The sequence below is a fragment of the Gorilla gorilla genome, chromosome 20 (genome assembly GCF_029281585.2).
Source record: "Gorilla gorilla gorilla isolate KB3781 chromosome 20, NHGRI_mGorGor1-v2.1_pri, whole genome shotgun sequence".
Classification (NCBI taxonomy): domain Eukaryota; kingdom Metazoa; phylum Chordata; class Mammalia; order Primates; family Hominidae; genus Gorilla; species Gorilla gorilla.
In genome coordinates, this window is record NC_073244.2 from 45,482,948 (window position 1) to 45,504,488 (window position 21,541).

At 42.9% G+C, this 21,541-nt stretch overlaps 1 protein-coding gene across 4 annotated transcripts in view; it reads left to right on the forward strand.

Annotated features, from left to right (window-relative positions):
• Positions 1-120: 120 nt before the first annotated feature.
• Positions 121-21,541, forward strand: part of UBA2 (ubiquitin like modifier activating enzyme 2) — a 41,440-nt gene continuing 20,019 nt past the window's right edge. The window contains exons 1-9 of one of the 4 annotated variants that reach the window (XM_055368921.1): positions 121-556; positions 2,083-2,176; positions 2,567-2,650; positions 3,845-3,915; positions 5,354-5,418; positions 6,876-6,976; positions 10,653-10,774; positions 15,858-15,925; positions 17,005-17,126. In XM_055368921.1, coding sequence (XP_055224896.1) covers positions 177-556; positions 2,083-2,176; positions 2,567-2,650; positions 3,845-3,915; positions 5,354-5,418; positions 6,876-6,976; positions 10,653-10,774; positions 15,858-15,925; positions 17,005-17,126 — 1,107 coding nt within the window. In that variant the 5' untranslated portion in view covers positions 121-176. Of the gene's footprint in view, positions 557-2,082; positions 2,177-2,566; positions 2,651-3,844; positions 3,916-5,353; positions 5,419-5,642; positions 5,752-6,311; positions 6,977-10,652; positions 10,775-15,857; positions 15,926-17,004; positions 17,127-21,541 lie in introns of those variants that run through there. The other 3 variants (XM_031004097.2, XM_031004098.3, XM_055368922.1) reach the window with 3 other exon arrangements.

A 21,541-nucleotide genomic window follows, 5' to 3' on the forward strand; every position in this document is an offset into this window, starting at 1 on the left:
CAATTTTTTGTGAGTTTCCTGTTCACATCCTTTGCCTATATTTTTTGGGAGGTGACACTTGTTAATTTGTAAGAGCTCTTTACGTATAGGGACATCAGTTTTCTAACCTGTAAGGAAGTCTTGGCTGGGAGTTGAAACCCCAGGCTAGAAGGCGACCCTTGGACTTTTTAGGTCTGATGGCGGGCCTATGCTGGTGTGGGAATAACACCGCTGGTCTCAGCTGGAGGTCGCCAGCCCTTTGCAAGAGCCTGCCGGTCCCCGCGGGCTGCAGCACACCCCGTCGCGCTGTGCCCTGCCTGTGTCTGCCGGGGGCTGTAGTGCGCAGGAGCGGAAACCAGGCCGCCCTTCCCCCACCCGCTTCCGGCCGCGGCTCGGTTCTCCCGCCTCCGCCTCCGCCGCGGCTCGTGGTTGTCCCGCCATGGCACTGTCGCGGGGGCTGCCCCGGGAGCTGGCTGAGGCGGTGGCCGGGGGCCGGGTGCTGGTGGTGGGGGCGGGCGGCATTGGCTGCGAGCTCCTCAAGAATCTCGTGCTCACCGGTTTCTCCCACATCGACCTGGTGAGGGCCGGGCGCGCGCGCGTGAATGGCGGGCTGTGGTGCGGGGGCTGGGATTCGGGGGTTCCGGGGCTCCAGGGGCTCTGAGGCTCAGGGCCCGGAGCCCGGGACCGGAGTTGCGGGGCGGGGGCAGGCTGAGAGGCTCGGGTTGTGCCCCCCAGCGGGAGGAGACTGTTCTTTGGGCACGGGGCGGGCCTCCGCTCGCTGGGCCGGCTCCGGACGCCGAGGAGGCCGCGGGCCCCCGCCTCCACGGCAGCGCCGATGTGTGGCGCTTCGAGGGCGTGAAGCCGCCTCTTATCCTCCCTTCAAAACAAATTTCCGGCTGTTAGGAGATGCGGGAGAGGATTGAGTCCCTCGCGGATGTTGTGACTTTAATTTGGAGGTCCCCGTCGTAACTCCGAAGTAACGACCTGGGGCGGAGGATGGCAATGATAGCGACCAACGCGTCCCGAGCGCTGGTCACGAGCGGGTTTACACACGGAACGCGCACCATCTTCATACCACCCGAGGAGTGCAAACGCTATTTCCACCCTGCTTTATTTTTAACAGATGAGGAAAGGGAGACGCAATGGGGTTGAGTAACTAACTTACCCTGGGTCACGGAGCGAGTGGCAGGGCTCCCGCAGGCTGCGTGACTGTCATTGCTCTCACAGTAGACGGTACACTCGCTTGTTTCATTAAAGACGTTAGGACTGTGCCTTTTGCATTGGTGTACGTTGACAAGCCAGTGCTATTTTGAATCGTTATTTCTACTAATGCAAACTTTTTAGAGATTGGAGATGTTACTGGCCCTTTGGTGTGAGTTTAAAGTGTCTTAAGGGCTAGTGGAAACATGGAATGAACAAAAAAGTACAGGTGGCCGACTGAGTCATTGTTTCTTTTCTTTATGTATTATATATTTAAGCAAAAATTAGATAAAACTTAAAACATGATACTTTTTTAACCATGTGTAAAAGTTTCCTTTCACAGTTCTCAGGTTAGTAGTAAATGAAATTGTGTATGGATGAAGGCTTGAATTAAGGGAGGCAGCAAAAAATCAATAAACGTTTGCCATGTATCATTTAAGAAAAAGAACAGAACCTGGGCAACATAGAGAAACCCCGTCTCTACAAAAAAAGAAAATTAGCGGGGCGTGGTGGTGTGCGCCTGTGGTCCCAGCTACCCAGGAGGCTGTGTCAGGAGGATCGCTTGATCCTGGGAGGTCGAGGCTGCAGTGAGCTGTGTTTGCACCACTGCACTCCAGCCTGGGCAACAGAGGGAGACCCTGTCTCAAAAAACAAAGAAAAAGAACAGGGCATAGTTAAATTTAATATTTTGTTTTTGAAAGAGTAATTCGATTGAAAGAGAAATACTTTAGTATTTTTTTGAGACAGGATCTAGCCCTGTCACCCTGGCTGGAGTGCAGTGGCCCGATCTCGGCTCACTGCAACCTCCGCCTCCCAGGCTCCAGTGATCCTCCACCTCAGCCTCCCGAGTAGCTGTGACTACAGGCATGTGCCACCTAATTTTATTTTTTCTATTTCTTGTAGCCACCAGGGTCTCACTATTTTGCTTAGGCTGGTCTTGAAGGTCTGGGCTCAAGCGATTCTCTCACTTTGTCCTCCCAAAGTGTTGGGATTACAGGTATGAGCCACCACTCCCGGTGTAGAGAAATATGTTAATATATTTTCAGTTAGTGTTTACCTCGACAGCACATATAGTTTTAATGAATTCACATATTTTTATGGCATCCAGGGAATTTCCTGAAATATTTTCCAGGATGATTAAACAAACAAAATATGCCATTCTTTCAAAATATTTTTGAGAAGTTTATCTCTGACATTAAATCTAGATTCTTACATGCATTAAATTATTCTTTATCAGTTTAACAATTTTGGTATGGCGGATTCGAAAAACGTTTTCTCCACTAATGTAGCAGATATCAAAAGTTCTGGATTATAGGTGCTGAGAGAAGTGATACAGCTCAAACATACGTAAACGTTTGTCATTTATCTGGGGTTTATGCATTTGTAGATTGATCTGGATACTATTGATGTAAGCAACCTCAACAGACAGTTTTTGTTTCAAAAGAAACATGTTGGAAGATCAAAGGCACAGGTAACTATATTTCTCATACCATTTCTATAATTTGATGGAGCTTCTATTTGTGATAACAGATTAATCCTGCCTGTCATATAGGAGGGAAAAAATGGGTGAAGCTCTCATTTCAGCTGAGAGATAATGAAGGATAAAGATATATCAAGTAAAGGACTAAAGATTAAGCCCTCCTTTTTTGTTCTAAAAAGGAAATAATCCCGTGATGGTGTAACTTTCATGGCCTCTTTATATTTAAGTTTCTGATGGTTTGCTTAGGATGCACCTTGTGTTCCTACACCCCCTAGAGGTTGACTACTGGTATGTTTGGGGGCTAGAGGCGCGTTATGCTGCTGTCCTAGTTGAAACAAGACAGTTCCCCCTGATCTTTGTTTAGTTTTTTTAGTGTTCCTTGGTGATTCAGAGTCTTAAAACATCTTTTCCCTTTGCCTGTCTCCCAACCTGTTTGGCAAACCCCCACTTGTTTCTCTTTTTCTTCTTTCATATTTTGGCTTCCTTCTCCAGGAGTACTTTCCTAAACCTTTTAGACTAAGTCAGGTTGGTTTTTCTCTCATAACAACCTTTACTTTTCCTATCATTTTCTTTTTTTTTCTTTTTTTTTTTTTGAGATAGGGTCTCACTCTGTCGCCCCAGGCTGGAGTGGAGTGATGCGGTCATGGCTTACTGCAGCCTAGAACTCCTGGCCTCAAGGGATCCTCCTACATTGGCCTCCCAAGTGCTGGGATTACAGGCATGAGCCACCATGCCTGGCCTTTTCCTGTCATTCTCATGGCATTTATCAGAGTTTGTAATTGAACTTAATCTGGATTGCTATTTGATTAATGTCTCTCTTGCTTGACATGAACGTTGTATAGTTCCTGGTACATGCAAGATGCTCAGTAAATACTTGTTAAGTGAATAAATGAATGACACTTGGTTACTTCATGTTGTATTTTTGCTGAAGCTTGCCATTCATGGTAGAAGTGTGTTTGGTGGTACGTGGGTCGGGGGGGCTCTCCGGTTATTTTATAAGTATAAAAGTATAATTTTATAAGTGTAGCTTAACCCTAATGCAATTTTCTCACATTTTTGGACTTCTTTGGTGTTTAATATAAATAAGGTGTTATGTAAATAGATAACAGCATTGTGGCTTCCAGAAGCAGATTTCAGATAGGAACAGAAATATTGTAGTAATTCAGTGTTGTTTATTTTTTCCAGGTTGCCAAGGAAAGTGTACTGCAGTTTTACCCGAAAGCTAATATCGTTGCCTACCATGACAGCATCATGAAGTATGCTCTAGTGATTACATTGCAAAGTTGTATAAAGTATAAGGGTTTTGTAAGCCAAATATATAAGCTCAAAGTCATTCAGCTTTTTTTAAAAAAATGATTTTTCTAGAATTATTAAACAGTGGTGGTTTCTGCTTACAGAGTGGCATTCTTTTTACCAGTTCATAAATACATGGTTTGAATGATTTAGATAAATGGTGAGATAGTTTAATACTTTTAATAAATAAGTTACTTGGAAATTTATAAAGACCTTATATGCTTGCCTTAAGTAAGAAGATATTTTAAACTATGAAATATCCTTATTTATGATGATTCAGACTTTTCTAAAGTGTTTGCCTTTTTTTGTTTAAAAGTTTCCCTCCCAAAATAATCTGTAGTATGACTCTGATTTCTGTAATATAACACTTGGAATTGTGGTAGGGCAGTAGTATTGACAGTACATAAATATATTTATCTCAGTAAAGATAGAGTAAATATATAATTTTGGAGGTGTTGGAGCAAAGGAACTGTGGGCCGAAATTGTCCTTTATCTATGGTGGTTTAGCTTACAAGTAAATAGTGTTAAAAATAGTCCTTGTTTGAGGTACTGGAATTGAGGTACTTAACACTTTCTCAGGGCATTTGTATCTCTGGATTGTGGGTTTTTTTTTTTTTTTTTTTTTTGTGAGATAGGGTTTTGCGCTTATTGCCCAGGCTGGAGTACAGTGGCATGATCTTGGCTCACTGCAACCTCCGCCTCCTGGGTTCAAGCGATTCTCCTGTCTCAGCCTCCCGAGTAGTTGGGATTACAGGCGCACGCTACCACACTCAGCTAATGTTTGTATTTTAGTAGGCGGGGTTTCATCATGTTGGCCAGGCTGGTCTCAAACCCCCGACCTCAGGTGATCCACCCGCCTTGGCCTCCCAAAGTGCAGGGATTACAGGCGTGAGCCACTGCACCCGGCCTGTATCTCCGGCTTGTTCTTTAGTTTTTTACTCCGTGAACCTGCCTATAGCCCTATAACCTCCTTACCCTGTGTTGCTTTCCCAGTGCTGCTAAAAGCAGATACCCTAGGGGCCTGAACCCTGCCTGATCCTGATCATGTGAGGTGAAGTCAGAGGCCAGGCAGATCCTGGGAATGTGTTCTTTATGCGTTCCCAGGCACTTGCTGCCCAAAGAAGGCCTAGTGGGACTAGTGAAGTCATGCCATCTTTCTGCCAGTTTGAGATCTTTCTCTTGTGCCCTAGCTGGCCAAAAAGGATAGGAATTTGAAGGAAATAATTTCTTTAAAATCTGCTTATGTTTGGAAAGAGTCAAACCTTACTATCTATATGGCATATAATCCTGATATCAGTTTTGTTTACAGTTACTATGTTTTTTTCAGAACTGTTTATTATACTGCAAAGATCATGTGGAAGGCTAGTTATTTTGGTGACCTTTTTTTATTTTGTTTTGTAGCCCTGACTATAATGTGGAATTTTTCCGACAGTTTATACTGGTTATGAATGCTTTAGATAACAGAGGTGAGGTTATTTTAATACTTTTAATTTCTCAGTATTTCCTCTCTCCCATATCAAATTTGTTTAAAATTTAATATTTATTAGACTATTGTGATTTAGAACTTAAAAGACGTAAGAGAAATGATCGAGTTTAAAGCATGCCCATTGATTGCAGTTTTATATAGAAATGACTTATTCCAGGCGGGAATTTAGCTATCATATTCTCTGCATTTCTACCAAAAGGTATAAATAGAAGTGAAGTGAAAAGCTCTCAAAAAGTGTGACTGTGGCTCGGCACAGTGGCTCACGCCTGTAATCCCAGCACTTTGAGAGACCAAGGCAAGAGGATCACTTGAGGTCAGGAGTTCGAGACCAACCTAGTCAACATGGTGAAACCCTGTCTCTACCAAAAAAACACAAAAATTAGCCGGTGTGGTGGCATGTGCCTGTAGTCCCAGCTTCTCCGGAGGCTGAGGTGGGAGAATCGCTTGAAGCCAGGAGGCAGAGGTTGCAGTGAGCCTAGATCACACTACTACACTCCAGCCTTGGTGACAGAGTGCGACCCTGTCTCAAAAAAAGAAAAAGTGTGACTGGAGGGTGGGGTGGGGAATGCTTGAGTGATATTCTTTGTCTGTAATTACTTCCACATGTAAAAGTATATCTACTAAGTGAGTTTGCAACAAGTTGGGCCAGAAATATCTAAATAAAAAACACAAGGAAAAGTCAAAATTACGTTTATTTATTTTTTAAGGCTTGGGGGTCTCACTGTTGCCCAGACTAGAGTGCACTGGTGTGATCATAACTCACTGAAGCCTTCAAATGGGCTCAGGTGATACTCTTACCTCAGCCTCTGCAGTAGCTACTCTGCAGACAGGCACCACCATACCCGGCTAATTTTTTTATGTTTATTTTTGTAGGGATGAAGTCTTGCCTTGTTGCCCAGGCAGGCCTCGAACTCCTGGCTTCAAGCAGTCCTCCCACCTCAGCCTCCCAGAATGCTGAGATTATGGGCATGAGCCACTGCTCCTGGCGTGAAATTACTCTCTTAACCTGACTCATCTTTTTTCCTAGCCTTAAACTACTTTAATAGTTCCAAGTTGATATTCCACATTCTGCCTTCATTTCTATCATGTATTATCTGCTAATTATATTAGAATAGTGGTGAGTTAAGGAACACCTTGAAACTGTTTTGTGTAAGGTACAGCAATAGAAGAGAAATATGGCACGTTGGATTTTTAAAATTATGTGTTTCTGTGGGTACTTCTCTGGAGTAAATTTGTGATATAAATTCTATTTGATATTTTGCTAAGTGAATGTCTCTTAAATGTCTGCAATTAACAGTTGTATTATTCTGGCCATAGCTATAAGAAAATTGTACAAAAAATGAAGCCAGTAAGATAGTTTTGGGTCTGTGTCATCCTAATTAAAGATAACTAATTTTTTTTTTTTCCCAAAAACTCATACTGTTTTTTTACTTCCAGCTGCCCGAAACCATGTTAATAGAATGTGCCTGGCAGCTGATGTTCCTCTTATTGAAAGTGGAACAGCTGGGTATCTTGGACAAGTAACTACTATCAAAAAGGTAAAGAAAAGTTTTATTTTTTTAACTTCCCAAATATTTATTTGAGACCTTGGAGCAGGAAGAAATAAACTTTGTGTTTATATAAAATGAACAGGTGAACATCCAAAATGTAAGGACTTTTATGCTTATATAAAACTTAAAATGCGGCCAGGTGCAGTGGCTCACACCTGTAATCCCAGCACTTCGGGAGGCCGAGGTGGGCAGATCACCTGAGGCTGGATTTTGAGACCAGCCTGGCAAGCATGGTGAAACCCCATCTCTACTAAAAATACAAAAATTAGCTGGACATGGTGGCCGGCACCTGTAATCCCAGCTACTTGGGAGGCTGAGCCAGGCGAATCACTTGAACCTGAGAGGCAGAGGTTTCAGTAAGCTGAGATTGCACCACTGCCCTCCAGCCTGGGCTACAGATCAAGCCTCTGTCTCAAAAAACAAACTTAAAATGCTATAAAGGTGCTCAAAAGACTATGGGTAAGGAAATCTTTCAGCTCTGCCATTTTGTTTCATTTGACTTTTGTATTAAAATCCTTAGAGTGGTAAGCATGATATACCAGGCATCAAAAATTTCTTTTTGTCGGCTGCGTGCAGTGGCTCATGCCTGTAATCCCAGCACTTTGGGAGGCTGAGGCGGGCAGATGACTTGAGGTCAGGAGTTCGAGACCAGCCTCTCCAATGTAGTGAAACCACGTCTCTACAAAAAATACAAAAATTAGCTGGGTGTGGAGGCGTGTACCTGTAATCCCAGCTAGTTGGGAGGCTGAAGCATGAGAATTGCTTGAACCTCGGAGGTGGAGGTTACAGTGAGCCAAGATGGCACCACACTCCAGCCTGGGCAACAGAGTGAGACTCCATCTCAAAAAAAAAAAAGCCAAGCGTGATGGCTCATGCCTGTAATCCCAGCACTTTGGTCAACCGAGGCGAGCGGATCACCTGAGGTCAGGATTTTGAGACCAGCCTGTCCAACATGGTGAAACCCTGTCTCTACTAAAAAATACAAAAATCAGCCGGGCGTGGTGGTGTGCACCTGTAATCCCAGCTACTTGGGAGGCTGAGACAGGAGAATCCCTTGAACCGGGGAAGCGGAGGTTGCGTGAGCCGAGATCACGCCATTGCACTCCAGCCTGGGCAACAAGAGTGAAACTCGGTCTCAAAAAAAAAAAAAACCAAAAAATTCTATTGTCTAAGAGTCTGGGCTTATAATGTGGAAGGGAACTTTGAAAACTTTTTAGGGGTGTATTTGTGAAGTACTTCAAACATTTAAATACAACTAGAGAATAATAGAACAAAATACCTGTGTGCTCATACCTCAGTTTTGTTTTGGTTTGTTTATTTATTTATTTTTTTTTTTGAGACGGAATTTCGCTCTTGTTACCCAGGCTGCAGTGCAGTGGCACGATCTCAGCTCGCCGCAACCTCCGTCTCCCTGGTTCAAGCGGTTCTCCTGCCTCAGTCTCCCGAGTAGCTGGGATGACAGGCGTGCGCCACCACGCCTGGCTAATTTTGTATTTTTAGTAGAGACGGGGTTTCTCTTTGTTGGTCAGGCTGGTCTTGAACTCCTGACCTCAGGTGATCCACCTGCCTCGGCCTCCCAAAGTGCTGGGATTACAGGCGTGAGCCGCCGTGCCTGGCACATATCTCAGTTTTTAAAACCTCAACACAGTTTCATTTGCTATTCAGATATTTTTTCTTTCAGTTCTTTTAAGAAGTTAAATATTGTAGATACATTTGAAGAGTTGTTTTCCACGTTTTGAAACTATAGAAAGAGAATTATAATGTACTTAACATTTGCTGGTTGTGTCTAATTTTTTTTGGCAGCTTATTCATGTTAGAAATTGTGTCTTTGTTTCTTTTAACTGTTAAATGTTATTCTTGGAACCTTATTGAATACCATTTTACAAAAGACTGTCGTGTATGTCAGTGCGTATTAAGTTGTTGAATAAGTGGAGGCCTTCAGTATCTGTTGACAGATCAAGACGGAAGTTCTCTGTCTGCATTGCAATATGAGTCTCATGACTGCTTGCCATGTGGCTACCCTCAAGAAAGCATATTGGAAGGCTGAGGGCATCAGAAATGGTGTTTCGGAGAAAACTCTAAATCTGCTGCAATTTATATTAAAACAGTATTTGAGAGTTTTGGTTCTTGAACAGTTAGCCTGGCTAATTTTTGCATTTTTGGTAGAGATGAGGTTTTGCCATGTTAGCCAGGGTGGTCTCAAACTCCTGACCTCAGGTGATCCGCCTGCCTTGGCCTCCCAAAGTGCTGGGATTACAGGTATGAGCCACCACGCCCGGCCAGACATTGCTTTTTATATCCTTGTTACTGCGATTCTGACACACCACTGTGTGTTAAGACTGAAGGTGGCTGGGCGTGGTGGCTTACGCCTGTAATCCCAGCACTTTGGGAGGCCAAGGTGGGCGGATCACCTGAGGTAAGGAGTTCGAGACCAGCCTGGCCAACATGGTGAAACCCCATCTCTACTAAAAATACAAAATTAGCTGGGTGTGGTGGCGCGCGCCTGTAATCCCAGCTACTCGGGAGGCTGAGGCAAAAGAATCACTTGAACCTGGGAGGCAGAGGTTGTGGTGAGCCCAGATCACGCCATTGCACTCCAGCCTGGGCAACGAGCGAAATTCCGTCTCAGACAAAAAGAAAAAAAGAAGAGACTGAGGTTAGGAATATCTGAGATAATGAAAGATGATTCATTTGATAGTTTTGAAAAGTTGTCTCAGGTGTCATGTACTTCTTCCAAGGCATAAATTCCTTAAATTGTAATTTTAAACTTGAATGTGTATCAATAAAATGGGCTGGGCGCAGTGGCTCACGCCTGTAATCCCAGCACTTTTGGGAAGCCAAGGCGGGCGAATCACATGAAGTCAGGAGTTCAAGACCAACTTGGCCAACATGGAAAAACCCCGTCTGTACTAAAAATATGAAAATTAGCTGGGAGTGGTGGGAGATTCCTGTAATCCCAGCTCTTTGGGAGCCTGAGGCAGGAGAATTGCTTGAACCTGGGAGGCGGAGATTGCAGTGAGCCAAGATTATGCCACTGTACTCCAGCCAGGATGACAGAGCGAGACTCCGTCTCCCCACCGCCAAAAAGAAACGTATATCAGTAAAATGAAGAGTATTTGGTTTAGTAACACCTAAGATTTTTCTGTGTAGGGAGATATATCTTGAAATTAATCTTGTAGCTTACTTAATTTCAGGAGATTATAAGGATATGGCTGTATTCCCCAGACCCACTTAGTTTTGCTCAAAAAAAAAAATACACATATAAGAAAATGGCTGCAAATAATATTTAAATAACATTTACAACTTTGAGAAATAATTTCTTGGAAAGCTGCTGTTTGTCTTTCCAGTAGTTTTTCTGTTTAGTGTGATCAAGGTAAACTCATATTTGACACTCAGGTGTAGTAATTTTTATTTGGGCTTGTAAGTCATGTTGACTGAGCCAGGAGTCGGCGTCCTGGCACAGCCTTACCTATGACTGGTAGATTCAGTTAGCTTTTGTGTTTATCATAAAGTAAGCATTTTGGAGTCACTAATATTTTAAAATTTCCTTGACAACATAAAACGTAGTTGGAACATAGATGAATGAAGTGTTTATATTACCTTACAATGTTGAGAAACTGCCATCATGGAGTAAATATTTTTTTCTCATATCCTGACTTCATAGGGTGTGACCGAGTGTTATGAGTGTCATCCTAAGCCGACCCAGAGAACCTTTCCTGGCTGTACAATTCGTAACACACCTTCAGAACCTATACATTGCATCGTTTGGGCAAAGTACTTGTTCAAGTAAGCGTGTGTATATTTCTTGGCATGCTTTTCGGTACTGATGATGGAAAATGGAGTCATTTTTATTTAATTACCTTGAAGAGATTGAACTCTGGATGTTTAAATATGGTGAAGGGATGCTTTAGTAGCTTTCTTGTGGTATTTCTTAGGTTAAATTCAGCTGGCCGGGTGCGGTGGCTCACACCTGTAATCCCGGCACTTTGGGAAGCTGAGGTGGTCGGATCACCTGAGCGCAGGAGTTTGAGACCAGCGTGGCCAGCATGGTGAAACACATCTCTACTAAAAATACAAAAATTAGTTGGCCGTGATGGCGAGTGCCTGTAATCCCAGCTACTCGGGAGGCTGAGGCAAGAGAATTGCTTAAACCCAGGAGGTGGAGGTTGGAGTGAGCCGAGATCGCGCCACTGCACTCCAGCTTGGCAACAGAGTGAGAATTTGTCTCAAAAAAAAAAAAAAAAAAAAAAATTAAATGTGGCCATGACTGTTCAGGAAACTTAGTCTTATATTGGAGACAGCCATGTAACTAAGCGATAAAAATCTTTATATTTGGAAATGTGAACATATACTTACAAATAACCCATTGGTTATAAAAGAAATCACAACGGAAGTTAAAAATACTCTGTACTGATAATGATGAAAATGCTATACCAGAATGTATTGAATGTGGTGGTTGGCAAAAAGTTACAGATTTACATACATGAAGAAAGGCTGAACATTAATTACTAAATCTTTACTAAGAATCCAATTTAAGTTAGAAAATGAACCACAGAATACACTTTAAGAAATGAGAATGGTATGGGCATGGTGGCTCATGCCTCTAATCCCAGCACTGTGGGAGGCTGAGATGGGAGGATCCCTTGAGCCCAGGAGTTTGAGACCAGCCTGGGAAACATGGCAAAACCGTGTCTCTACAAAAAATAGAAAAATGAGCCAGGCATACGTGTACTCCCAGCTACTTGGGAGGCGGAGGTAGGAGGATCCGTTGAGCCTGGGAGGTTGAGGCTGCAGTGAACCGAGATTGTGCCACTGCACTCCAGCCTGGGTGATAGTGAGATCCTGTCTTAAAATGAAGAAAGAAAGAAAAAAGGAATGAGAAGGAAGGATATTAATTGAAGTAAGAGCACATTTGACTACAAAATAGAAGAGGAGTAAGTGAGAACTAAACGGGGAATACAGATAGCAGAGATTAAATAGGCTATAAGAAATAAAAGGGATGATAATAAGACCATGGTAGTACATAAAAAATTTAAATGATCTGGGTAAATACATTTTTAAAAACTTACTAAGTGCCCAGTGCGGTGGCTCAGGCCTGCAATCCCAGCACTTTGGGAGGCTGAGGTGGGTGGGTCACTTGAGGCCAGGAGTTCGAGAACAGCCTGGCCAACATGGCAAAACCCCGTCTCTGCTATAAATACAAAAATTAACCAGGCGTGGTGGTGGGCACCTGTAGTCCCAGCTACTTGGGAGACTGAGCCATGAGAACCACTTGAACCCAGTGGGTGGAGATTGGGCCACTGCACTCCAGCCTGGGGGACAGCATGAGATGATGTTTCAAAAAAAAAAAAAAAAAAATGGAAAATAGAATGCCTGAATTTAGCACTATACCTTAGAGAAATGTAAGTAGTTTAAATTCTTCTAAATAATGCACCAAACCTATGTTATTTTTACAGATTCATTTCATGAAACTTGCAAGGAGTATATTGTAATATTAGCTAAACTCTCCCTGAGAAATTTTTAAAAGGGAATACTACTTAGCTCGTGTTATGAGGCTAGCAATGTCTTTGATAGCAAAACCTGTCAAGGCCATTATGGCATAAGAAACAATTGCTAGTCAGTCTCACACCTAAATAATAGATGCAAAAATCCTATGTAAAATATTAGCGTATCCTGGGGGTGGGCGCAGTGTATCATGCCTGTAATCTCAGCACTTGGAAGCTGAAGCGGGTGGAACACCTGAGGTTAGGAGTTCAAGACCAACTTGGCCAATATGGCAAAATCCTGTCTCTATTAAAAATACAAAATTAGCCGGACATGGTGGCGGGCACCTATAATCCCAGCTACTTGGGAGGCTGAGGCAGGAGAATTGCTTGAACCCGGGAGGTGGAGGCTGCAGTGAGCCGAGATCGCTCTGCTGCGCCCCAGCCTGGGCAACAGAGCAAGACTCCATCTCAAAAAAAAAAAAATTACCATATGGATCTAGAATCATATAAAATAAAAAGTATGTCTTGACCACATGTGTTTATTCCGGAATACAAGCTTGGTTTAAACTAGAAAATCTGTAAATGTCATTCACTTATTAGGAAATTAAAGATAAACTATATAGTTTTCATAGATACAGAGAAAGCATTTGGTAAAATTTAGCAAACGGCCTTTCATGATGAAAGTTTCTACTAAAACAGAAATAAAAACTTACTAGGCCGGGCGAGGTGGCTCACGCCTGTAATCCCAGCACTTTGGGAGGCTGAGGGGAGCGGATCACGAGGTCAGGAGATCGAGACCATCCTGGCTAACACAGTGAAACCCCATCTCTACTACCAATAAAAAAAATTAGCCGGATGTGGTGGTGGGTGCCTGTAGTCCCAGCTGCTCGGGAGGCTGAGGCAGGAGAATGGCGTGAACCCGGGAGGCGGAGGTTGCAGTGAGCTGAGATTGCACCACTGCACTCCAGCCGGGGCGACAGAGCGATACTCCGTCTCAAAAAAATAAATAAATAGATAAAATTAAAAATAAAAAAAATTCTTACTAAAATGAGAATGTTCTCAACCTGATAAAGGGTATTTTGTAGAAACCTTCAGCAAACATTGTCTTTAATTTTTGCACTCAGAAAAGTATACATAACAGTGTCAACTTGATAAGTGTTCACAAAAACTACACTTGGAAGCTTTATTTATTTGGCAAACATTTTTTTTCTTTGGGAGGCTGAGGTGGGTGAATCAGTTGAGGCCAGGAGTTTGAGAACTGCCTGGGCAACAGGGCGAAACCCTGTCTCTACTAAAAATACAAAAATTAGTGGGGTGTGGTGGCACACGCCTGTAGTCCCACCTACTCGGGAGGCTGAGCCATGAGAGCCGCTTGAACCTGGGAGGCGGAGGTTGAAGTGAATGGAGATCATGCTACTGCACTCCAGCCTGGGGGACAGAGCGAGACTGTCTCAGAAAAAGACAAAAAAAAAAAAAAAAGATAATGTGGCCAGGTGCAGTGACACACACCTGTAATCCCAGCTCTTTAGGAGGCCAAGGCAGGAGGATTGCTTGAGCCCAGCAGTTTGGGAGCAGTGTGGGCAACATAGTGAAACCCCATCACTACAAAAAATTTAAAAATTAGCAAGGCATGGTGGCACATGCCTGTGGTCCCAGCTACTTGGGAGGCTGAGGTGAGAGGATCACTTGAGCCTAGGAGGTCGAGGCTACAGTGAGCTGTGATCACACCACTGCACACTAGCCTTGGGGACAGTGAGACCCTGTCACACACACACAAAAAAGATAATCTGGCAAAATTAATATGAGCAGCATTTTTCACTCGAAGGGAAACCTAAATAGGCAATAAGCAAGTTATGTTTTAATCATAAGACTTACTTGGAAAATTAAGTATAAGACCATAGTAAGCTACAGATGCTCCTCAGATACTTCCCGATAAACTCATCATAAATAAAAAATACCATTAAGTAAAAAATGCTGCTTTTTTTGTTGTTGTTTTTTTGAGATGGAGTTTCGCTCTTGTTGCCCAGGCTGGAGTGCAGTGCAACTGCAATCTCTGCCTCCTGGGTTCAAGCGATTCTCCTGCTCAGCCTCTCGAGTGGCTGGGATTACAGGCGCCTGCCACCACGTCCAGCTAATATTTGTATTTTAGTAGATACAGGGTTTCACCTTGTTGGCCAGGCTGGTCTCGAACTCCTGACTTCAGTTGATCCACCCGTCTCGGCCTCCCAAAGTGTTGGGATTACACGTGTGAGCCACCACGCCCAGCCAAAAATGCATTTTAATATAACCTCAATAAACCTGTTGTAAAGGTGAAAAATCATTGGTGGAACCATTTTAAATTAGGGGCTGTCTACTATTTTGCACTCACTAGTTGGCAAAGCATTAATTCTAGGAGGTGTTAACATGCCATTGTTGGGAGTGACTATCAGAGCTTTGAAATTATAGTTGGGTGGGGGGTTGTACAAAGGATTTCTGTAAGATAACTTTCATTAATCATATACTTGAGGAAATACTGGAAACTTTTATATCCATGAGTTATTAAACAGTTTTTAGGATAACTTTATTAATAAAAGAGAATCTCAGCTTAATACTTTCAAATTGTTTGTTAAGACTCTGTTCAGCAGTAAAGAGCCATTCTACCATGAAAAAAGGTTAATCTTGTTCATTGCTGAATTTCTATCCCCTAGATTGGGACTCTGCACATGAGGTATATAATAATGTTTGTTGAACAGGTAGCTGCAGGTGTAAACACAAACATTATTCTGGTGTTAGAATGTTATCCAGGTTGTAAGTGAAAACCACTCACCTGTTTCTTGAGCAGAGGTTTTAACATTGAAATGTGCAGAGCCTTGCTGATAGGAATGGATGTAGGTCTGCTAAAATTTAACCTTGCTTACATTGCTGTTGAAATTGGGATGCAAGCTGTCCAAGCACATTGTGTTAAACTTTTAAGTTTGTGGTCATTTATCAGTTATTCACTTTTTTTTTTTTTTTTTTTTGAGACGGAGTCTTTCTCTGTTGCCCAGGCTGGAGTGCAGTTGTGCAATCTCGGCTCACTGCAACCTCCGTCTCCTGGGTTCAAGCAATTCTCCTGCCTCAGCTTCCCGAGTAGCTGGGATTACAGGCGTGCGCTACCACGCCTGGCTAATTTTTATATTTTTGGTAGAGACGAGGTTTCACCATGTTGGTCAGGCTGGTCTCGAACTCCTGATTTTGTGATCTGCCTGCCTCGGCCTCCCAAAATGTTGGGATTAAAGGTGTGAGCCACCGCGCCTAGCCAGTTGTTCAGTCTTCATCTCTGCTAAATATTTGGAATATTCTAAATTACATGTTTGTTCAGAATGCTTTGTTATACACAAGTATTTACTATTCTTAAATTATAGCCAGTTGTTTGGGGAAGAAGATGCTGATCAAGAAGTATCTCCTGACAGAGCTGACCCTGAAGCTGCCTGTGAGTAAATTATTTGGCATATGTTTTATCAGATACTATTATTTTTATTTTGTTGATTTAATTTTGGTAGCTTAAGGGAAAAAAAAATTGCTATATGTGCTAGGTAATGTGTGTTTAACATGTGTTATTTAATTTTTTTTTTTTTTTGTCTCAGAGGTGGAGTTTCTCTCTTATTGCCCAGGCTGGAGTACAATGGTACGATCTCGGCTCACTGCAACCTCCGCCTCCTGGGTTCAAATGATTCTCCTGCCTCAGGCTCCTGAGTAGCTGGGATTACAGGCACCTGCCACTGCGCCCAGCTAATTTTTTTATGTTTAGTAGAGACAGGGTTTCACCATGTTAGCCAGGCTGGTCTCGAACTCTTGACCTGAGGTGATCCACCCGCCTTGGCCTCCCAAAGTGCTGGCACAGGCGTAAGCAACCGTGCCTATCCAAAACAATGTTTTACAAAAAAAAATGTGATTCCATTTTACTGATGAGGAAATCAAGGTTAAGAGAAATTTCACAGGTCTAGTAAATAGAGCTGCGAGTTGTTCCTAGATCTCATGACTGGTCTGTGCTTTGAACTGTTATATGTGTAGCTTTCAGAAACTAAGTTACAACAGGCCAGGCAAGGTGGCTCACGCCAGTAGTCCCAGCATTTTGGGAGGCTGAAGCAGCTGGATTGCTTGAGGTCAGGAGTTTGAGACCAGCCTGGCCAACATGGCAAAACCCTGTCTCTACAAAAAATATAAAAATTAGCCAGGCGTGGTGGTGCGTACCTGTAGTCCCAACTACTTGTGAGGTTGAGATGGGAAGATGGCTTGAGCCCAAGAGGTAGAAGCTACAGTGAGCCGAGATCTTAACACTGCACTCCAGCCTGGGCAACAGAGTGAGACTTTGTCTCCAAAAACAAGAAAGAAAGAAACTGGGATACAAAAAGATGCTGATGAATGTGTTATTTTCTTTTTCCTTGAACTCAGAATGTGTTGCATTTGGGGATTTCCATGAGTGACTTTCTTTTTATTCCCAAAGGTGAGTGAAAAGAGTTCAGTTCTACATTTATTACAGTTGAAAATAAAATAATGATCGTTTTATAGGGGAACCAACGGAAGCCGAAGCCAGAGCTAGAGCATCTAATGAAGATGGTGACATTAAACGTATTTCTACTAAGGAATGGGCTAAGTCAACTGGATATGATCCAGTTAAACTTTTTACCAAGGTTAGATTTACTTTCTTTATAATCATGGATAGATGTATTGTTGTGCATAGATGTATTGTTCTAGTTCTGCTTGTTTTAAAATAGTCCATAAAATTGAATTAAGCTTCTATGTATATGCCTTGTGATGTCCTAATAAAATGATTGATGCAGTCAGGATATGCAAGTTTTAAAATGTTACCATCTACACTAAATCTATCAGTATAACATCTAAATAGGAGGTAAAATGAGAGGTGGCTTGTATACCTTCTTGGTTGTCTTTCCTTCTCTCACTTTTTACAGAACTTCTTCGTTCGTTTTCCTGCTGCTTCTCATCTTCACTTTTTTTTTTTTTTTTTGAGATGGAGTCTCACTCTTGTCGCCCAGGCTGGAGTGCAGTGGCACGATCTCGGCTCACTGCAGCCTCCGCCTCCTGGGTTCAAGTGATTCTCCTGCCTCAACCTTCCAAGTAGCTGGGATTACAGGTGTGTACCATCAGGCCTGGCTAATTTTGTATTTTTAGTAGAAGCGGGGTCTCACCATGTTGGCCAGGTAGGTCATGAACTCCTGACCGCAAGTGATCTGCCCACCTTGGCTTCCCAAAGTGATGGGATTATGGGCGTGAGCCGCCGCTCCTGGCTTCATGTTCACTTTTATTTCCTGCTCATATCTGCTATTAGCAGTTTGACTGACATGTGTCCTAAATTGCCCTTGAACCCCATAAGCCCCTTTTTCTTGGTGAAATCCCTCTTCATCAGTAGTATATACTATTTGCCTGTTAAATATTTCTAGAGAAATCTGTGAAATTGTTTTTATTGGGTCTACCTAATTATTGTTCATCTAGACCCTTAGGTCCGTGTTTTAAAAGTTTTTTTGTTCTGTCTTAACTCCCTAGCAAGTTGTACGTGTGTGGGTTTTTTTGACTCTTTTTTTCCTTTTTGTGGAGAATGGGGTCTCACCATGTTGCCCAGGCAGATCTCAAACTCCTGGTTTCAAGTCTCAAACTCCTGGGTTCAAAAGATCCTCCAGCCTCTGCCTCCCTAAGTGCTGGGATTACAGGCATGAACCACTGAGCCTAGCCCCTAGCAAGTTTATCACAGAACTTAAAACTTTCTCAGCTCTTATCAAACTGCCTCAGTATTCTTGCAACTCTCACTAAGCAGATGACCTTAAGGATATAATAACAGGTTTGAAACCATTGGACATAATTTACCTGTTGAGAGACTGTTCCACATAACCGAAAACTCTTTTTCTTTCTGCTGGAGAGAAGCCACTTTCGGTAAAGGCTAACTTTTGCATGTGGTGTTTTGCTTTCCTTTTGTACCATTCTTCAGACAGGATTTTCATCTCTGTCCTGTGTCTCGGATCTTTTTTTTCTTGGTTTCTTTTGTCTGCTTTCCAACACGCACAGGTTCTGCTGTCTTAATCAAATGACATACTGCTCTCCCCAGCTTGTATTTCGTCTTATTTCCTCAGTGGTAGCAGATGTCACATGTTGACTTTTTTTTTTCTTTTTTTTTTTTTTTTTGAGAGAGAATCCTGCTCTGTCACCCAGGCTAGAGTGCAGTGGCATGATCTCAGCTTGCTGCAACCTCTGCCTCCTGGTTCAGGCTATTCTCCTGCCTCAGCCTCCTGAGTAGCTGGGATTACAGGTCCGCCACTATGCCTGGCTGATTTTTGTGTTTTTAGTAGATAGGGGGTTTCACCATATTGGCCAGGCTGGTCTCGAACTCCTGACCTCAGGTGATCTGCCTGCCTCGGCCTCCCAGAGTGCTGGGATTACAGGCATGAGCCGTCGTGCCCAGCCCACAGGTTGACTTTCTTATCCCTATTGCATTTATTTCCTCACTACAGCCCTTTTCTAAAACATGGTTGTATTAGGGTTCTCTAGAGGGACAGAGCTAATAGGGTAGATATATACAAAGGGGAGTGGATAGAGTATTAATTCACACGATCACAAGGCCCAACAATAGGCCCATCTGCAAGCTGAGGAGCAAGGAGAGCCAGTCTGAGTCTCAAAACTGAAGAATTTGGAGTCTGATGTTTGAGGGCAGGAAGCATCCAACATGGGAGAAAGATGTAGGCTGGGAGGCTAGGCCAGTCTAGTCTTTTCATGTTTTTCTGGCTGCTGTATATTCTAGCCTCAGTGGCAGCTGATTAGATGGTGCCCACCCAGATTAAGAGTGGCTTTGCTTTTCCCAGTCCACTGACTCAAATATTAATGTCTGGCAACACCCTCACACACACACCCAAGACCAGTACTTTGCATCTTTCAATCCAATCAAGTTGACACTCAGTATTAAGCATCATAATGGTTTTTATTTTGATTATACTTAAGATGCAGTAAACTTTGATATGGTCAACAGCAGTATCTTCCAAACCAGTATCCTTATTTCCATTCCAATCTGAGCAAGACTTGAAAGCCAGAAAAATCTGAAGTGCATCTCCAGTCTTTTATTTAGCAGATAATTTTAAACATCTGCTGTGTGCCAGACACCTCTTTAAGTACAGGGGATTTAGTTGTGAACAAGACAGAAGACAGAGTCCTTGCTCTTTAGAGGGAGTTCACAGTCTAGATGAGAAGTCAAACATTGAACAATAAATTTCAGCTTCAGAGTCTTAATGACATTAAGTTCAGATGCTTTGCAGCCCTTTAATAATAAGTTTCATCTAAAGGACTCATCTCCTGGCCTGCATACCCATTTCAGATGTTGTTAGGGAGAGGCTTCAGAAGATGCTTTCTAGAGCAGGTGACATTTAAGCCCAAGGCTTGAAAGAATAAGAGTCGGAATAGGGTACAGTATGTACAAGGAAACTCTCTGAATAGGGTACAGTATGTACAAGGGAACTCTCAGTTGGAAAACTGACATAAATCCCATTAAGGGGGAAAGTGGAAAAAGATGACTGGAGAGAGAAGTTGAGGTCAGATCAGGCAGACTTTCTAGGCCTTCTTAAGGATGTTATAGCAAGACAATGGGAATCCATTGAAAGGTGGTCTTACAGGATCACTATAAGGGGATAGAGGGAATGCACGTACTACCCTAGGATCTGATATTCATATTATAACCAATCTGGGACAGTGCCCCTGGAGTTGTGCAGTGCCAGAATAATCTGGAGTACAGCCATCTGTACTCCCACTGGAGCATGGAGGAGCAGACTAAACAGGACTTTGCATGTATATGGTGAAGATCAGTGGAATAAAAAATGGTACCTGGCTGGGCACTGTGGCTTACACTTGTAATCCTAGCACTTTGGAAGGCTGAGGCGGGAGGATCACTTGAGGCCAGGAGCACGAGACCAGCCTGGGCAATATAGCAAGACCCCATCTCTAAAAACGAAAAAAAAAAATAGCCAGGCATGGTGGCCTGAGCCTGCGGTCCCCAGCTACTCAGGAGGCTGGGACGGGAATATCACTTGAGCCCAAGAGGTTGAGACTTCAGTGAGCTATGGTGACACCACTGCACTTCAGCCTGGGCTGGTCAAAGAACAGAGGTGCTATTCTCCGATATAAGTGAGCTGGGAGGCAGATGTGTGTAGAGGGGTTGGGGGAGGGTAGGAGAAGGTGATAATAATCAATTTTGAACTCATTTGAGATTGTTTTGGAACATTAGAGAAGTGGTTTTGTAGATAAGTAGAGAGGTTTCAACTAGGGATATGGTTGGGATTCCTAGTTTTATAGATGTGGTTAACTACTGGAAATGGACATGATACACCACAGAGGACAGAATGAAAAGATGGTTCAGTACAGAAATCTGAGGGGCTTCTGATATTTAGTAATAGTTGAATAAAAGAGATGGAGCTTAGGCTTAGAAAACTGTTGGTTCAAGCCTTCAAGATCCTCTACAAAATGTTTCCAGCCACATTTGTTACCCAAGTCATAGTGGATTCATCTTCTTGCCTTTGTACCCATTTCACATGTTGCTGTCACAAGGAGACTCTTTCCTTATTTCTTAGATAAAATATAAATCTTTTTTTTTTTTTTTTTTGAGACTGAGTCTCACTCTGTTGCCAGGCTGGAGTGCAGTGGTGCGATCTCAGCTGACTGCACTCTCCGTCTCCCAGGTTCAAGCGATTCTTCTGCCTCAGCCTCCCGAGTAGCTGGGATTACAGGCACGCGCCACGACGCCCAGCTGATTTTTGTATTTTTAGTAGAGATGGGGTTTCACCATGTTGGCCAGGATGGTCTTGATCTCTTGACTTCGTGATCCACCTACCTTGGTCTCCCAGAGTGCTGGGATTACAGGTGTGAGCCACCATGCCTGGCCAGAAATCCTTATATTACTTTACTCAAGGCTTTGTGATATTCACACTAAATTGTATTCTGATTATTTGTATGTTTGGCTTATTCTCTAAAGATTAAGGATGCTCAGTTAGTATTGATGGATTAAGTATATTTTGATAGAAATGGATGTGATTTTTAAATATAGCCAAATTTCTGT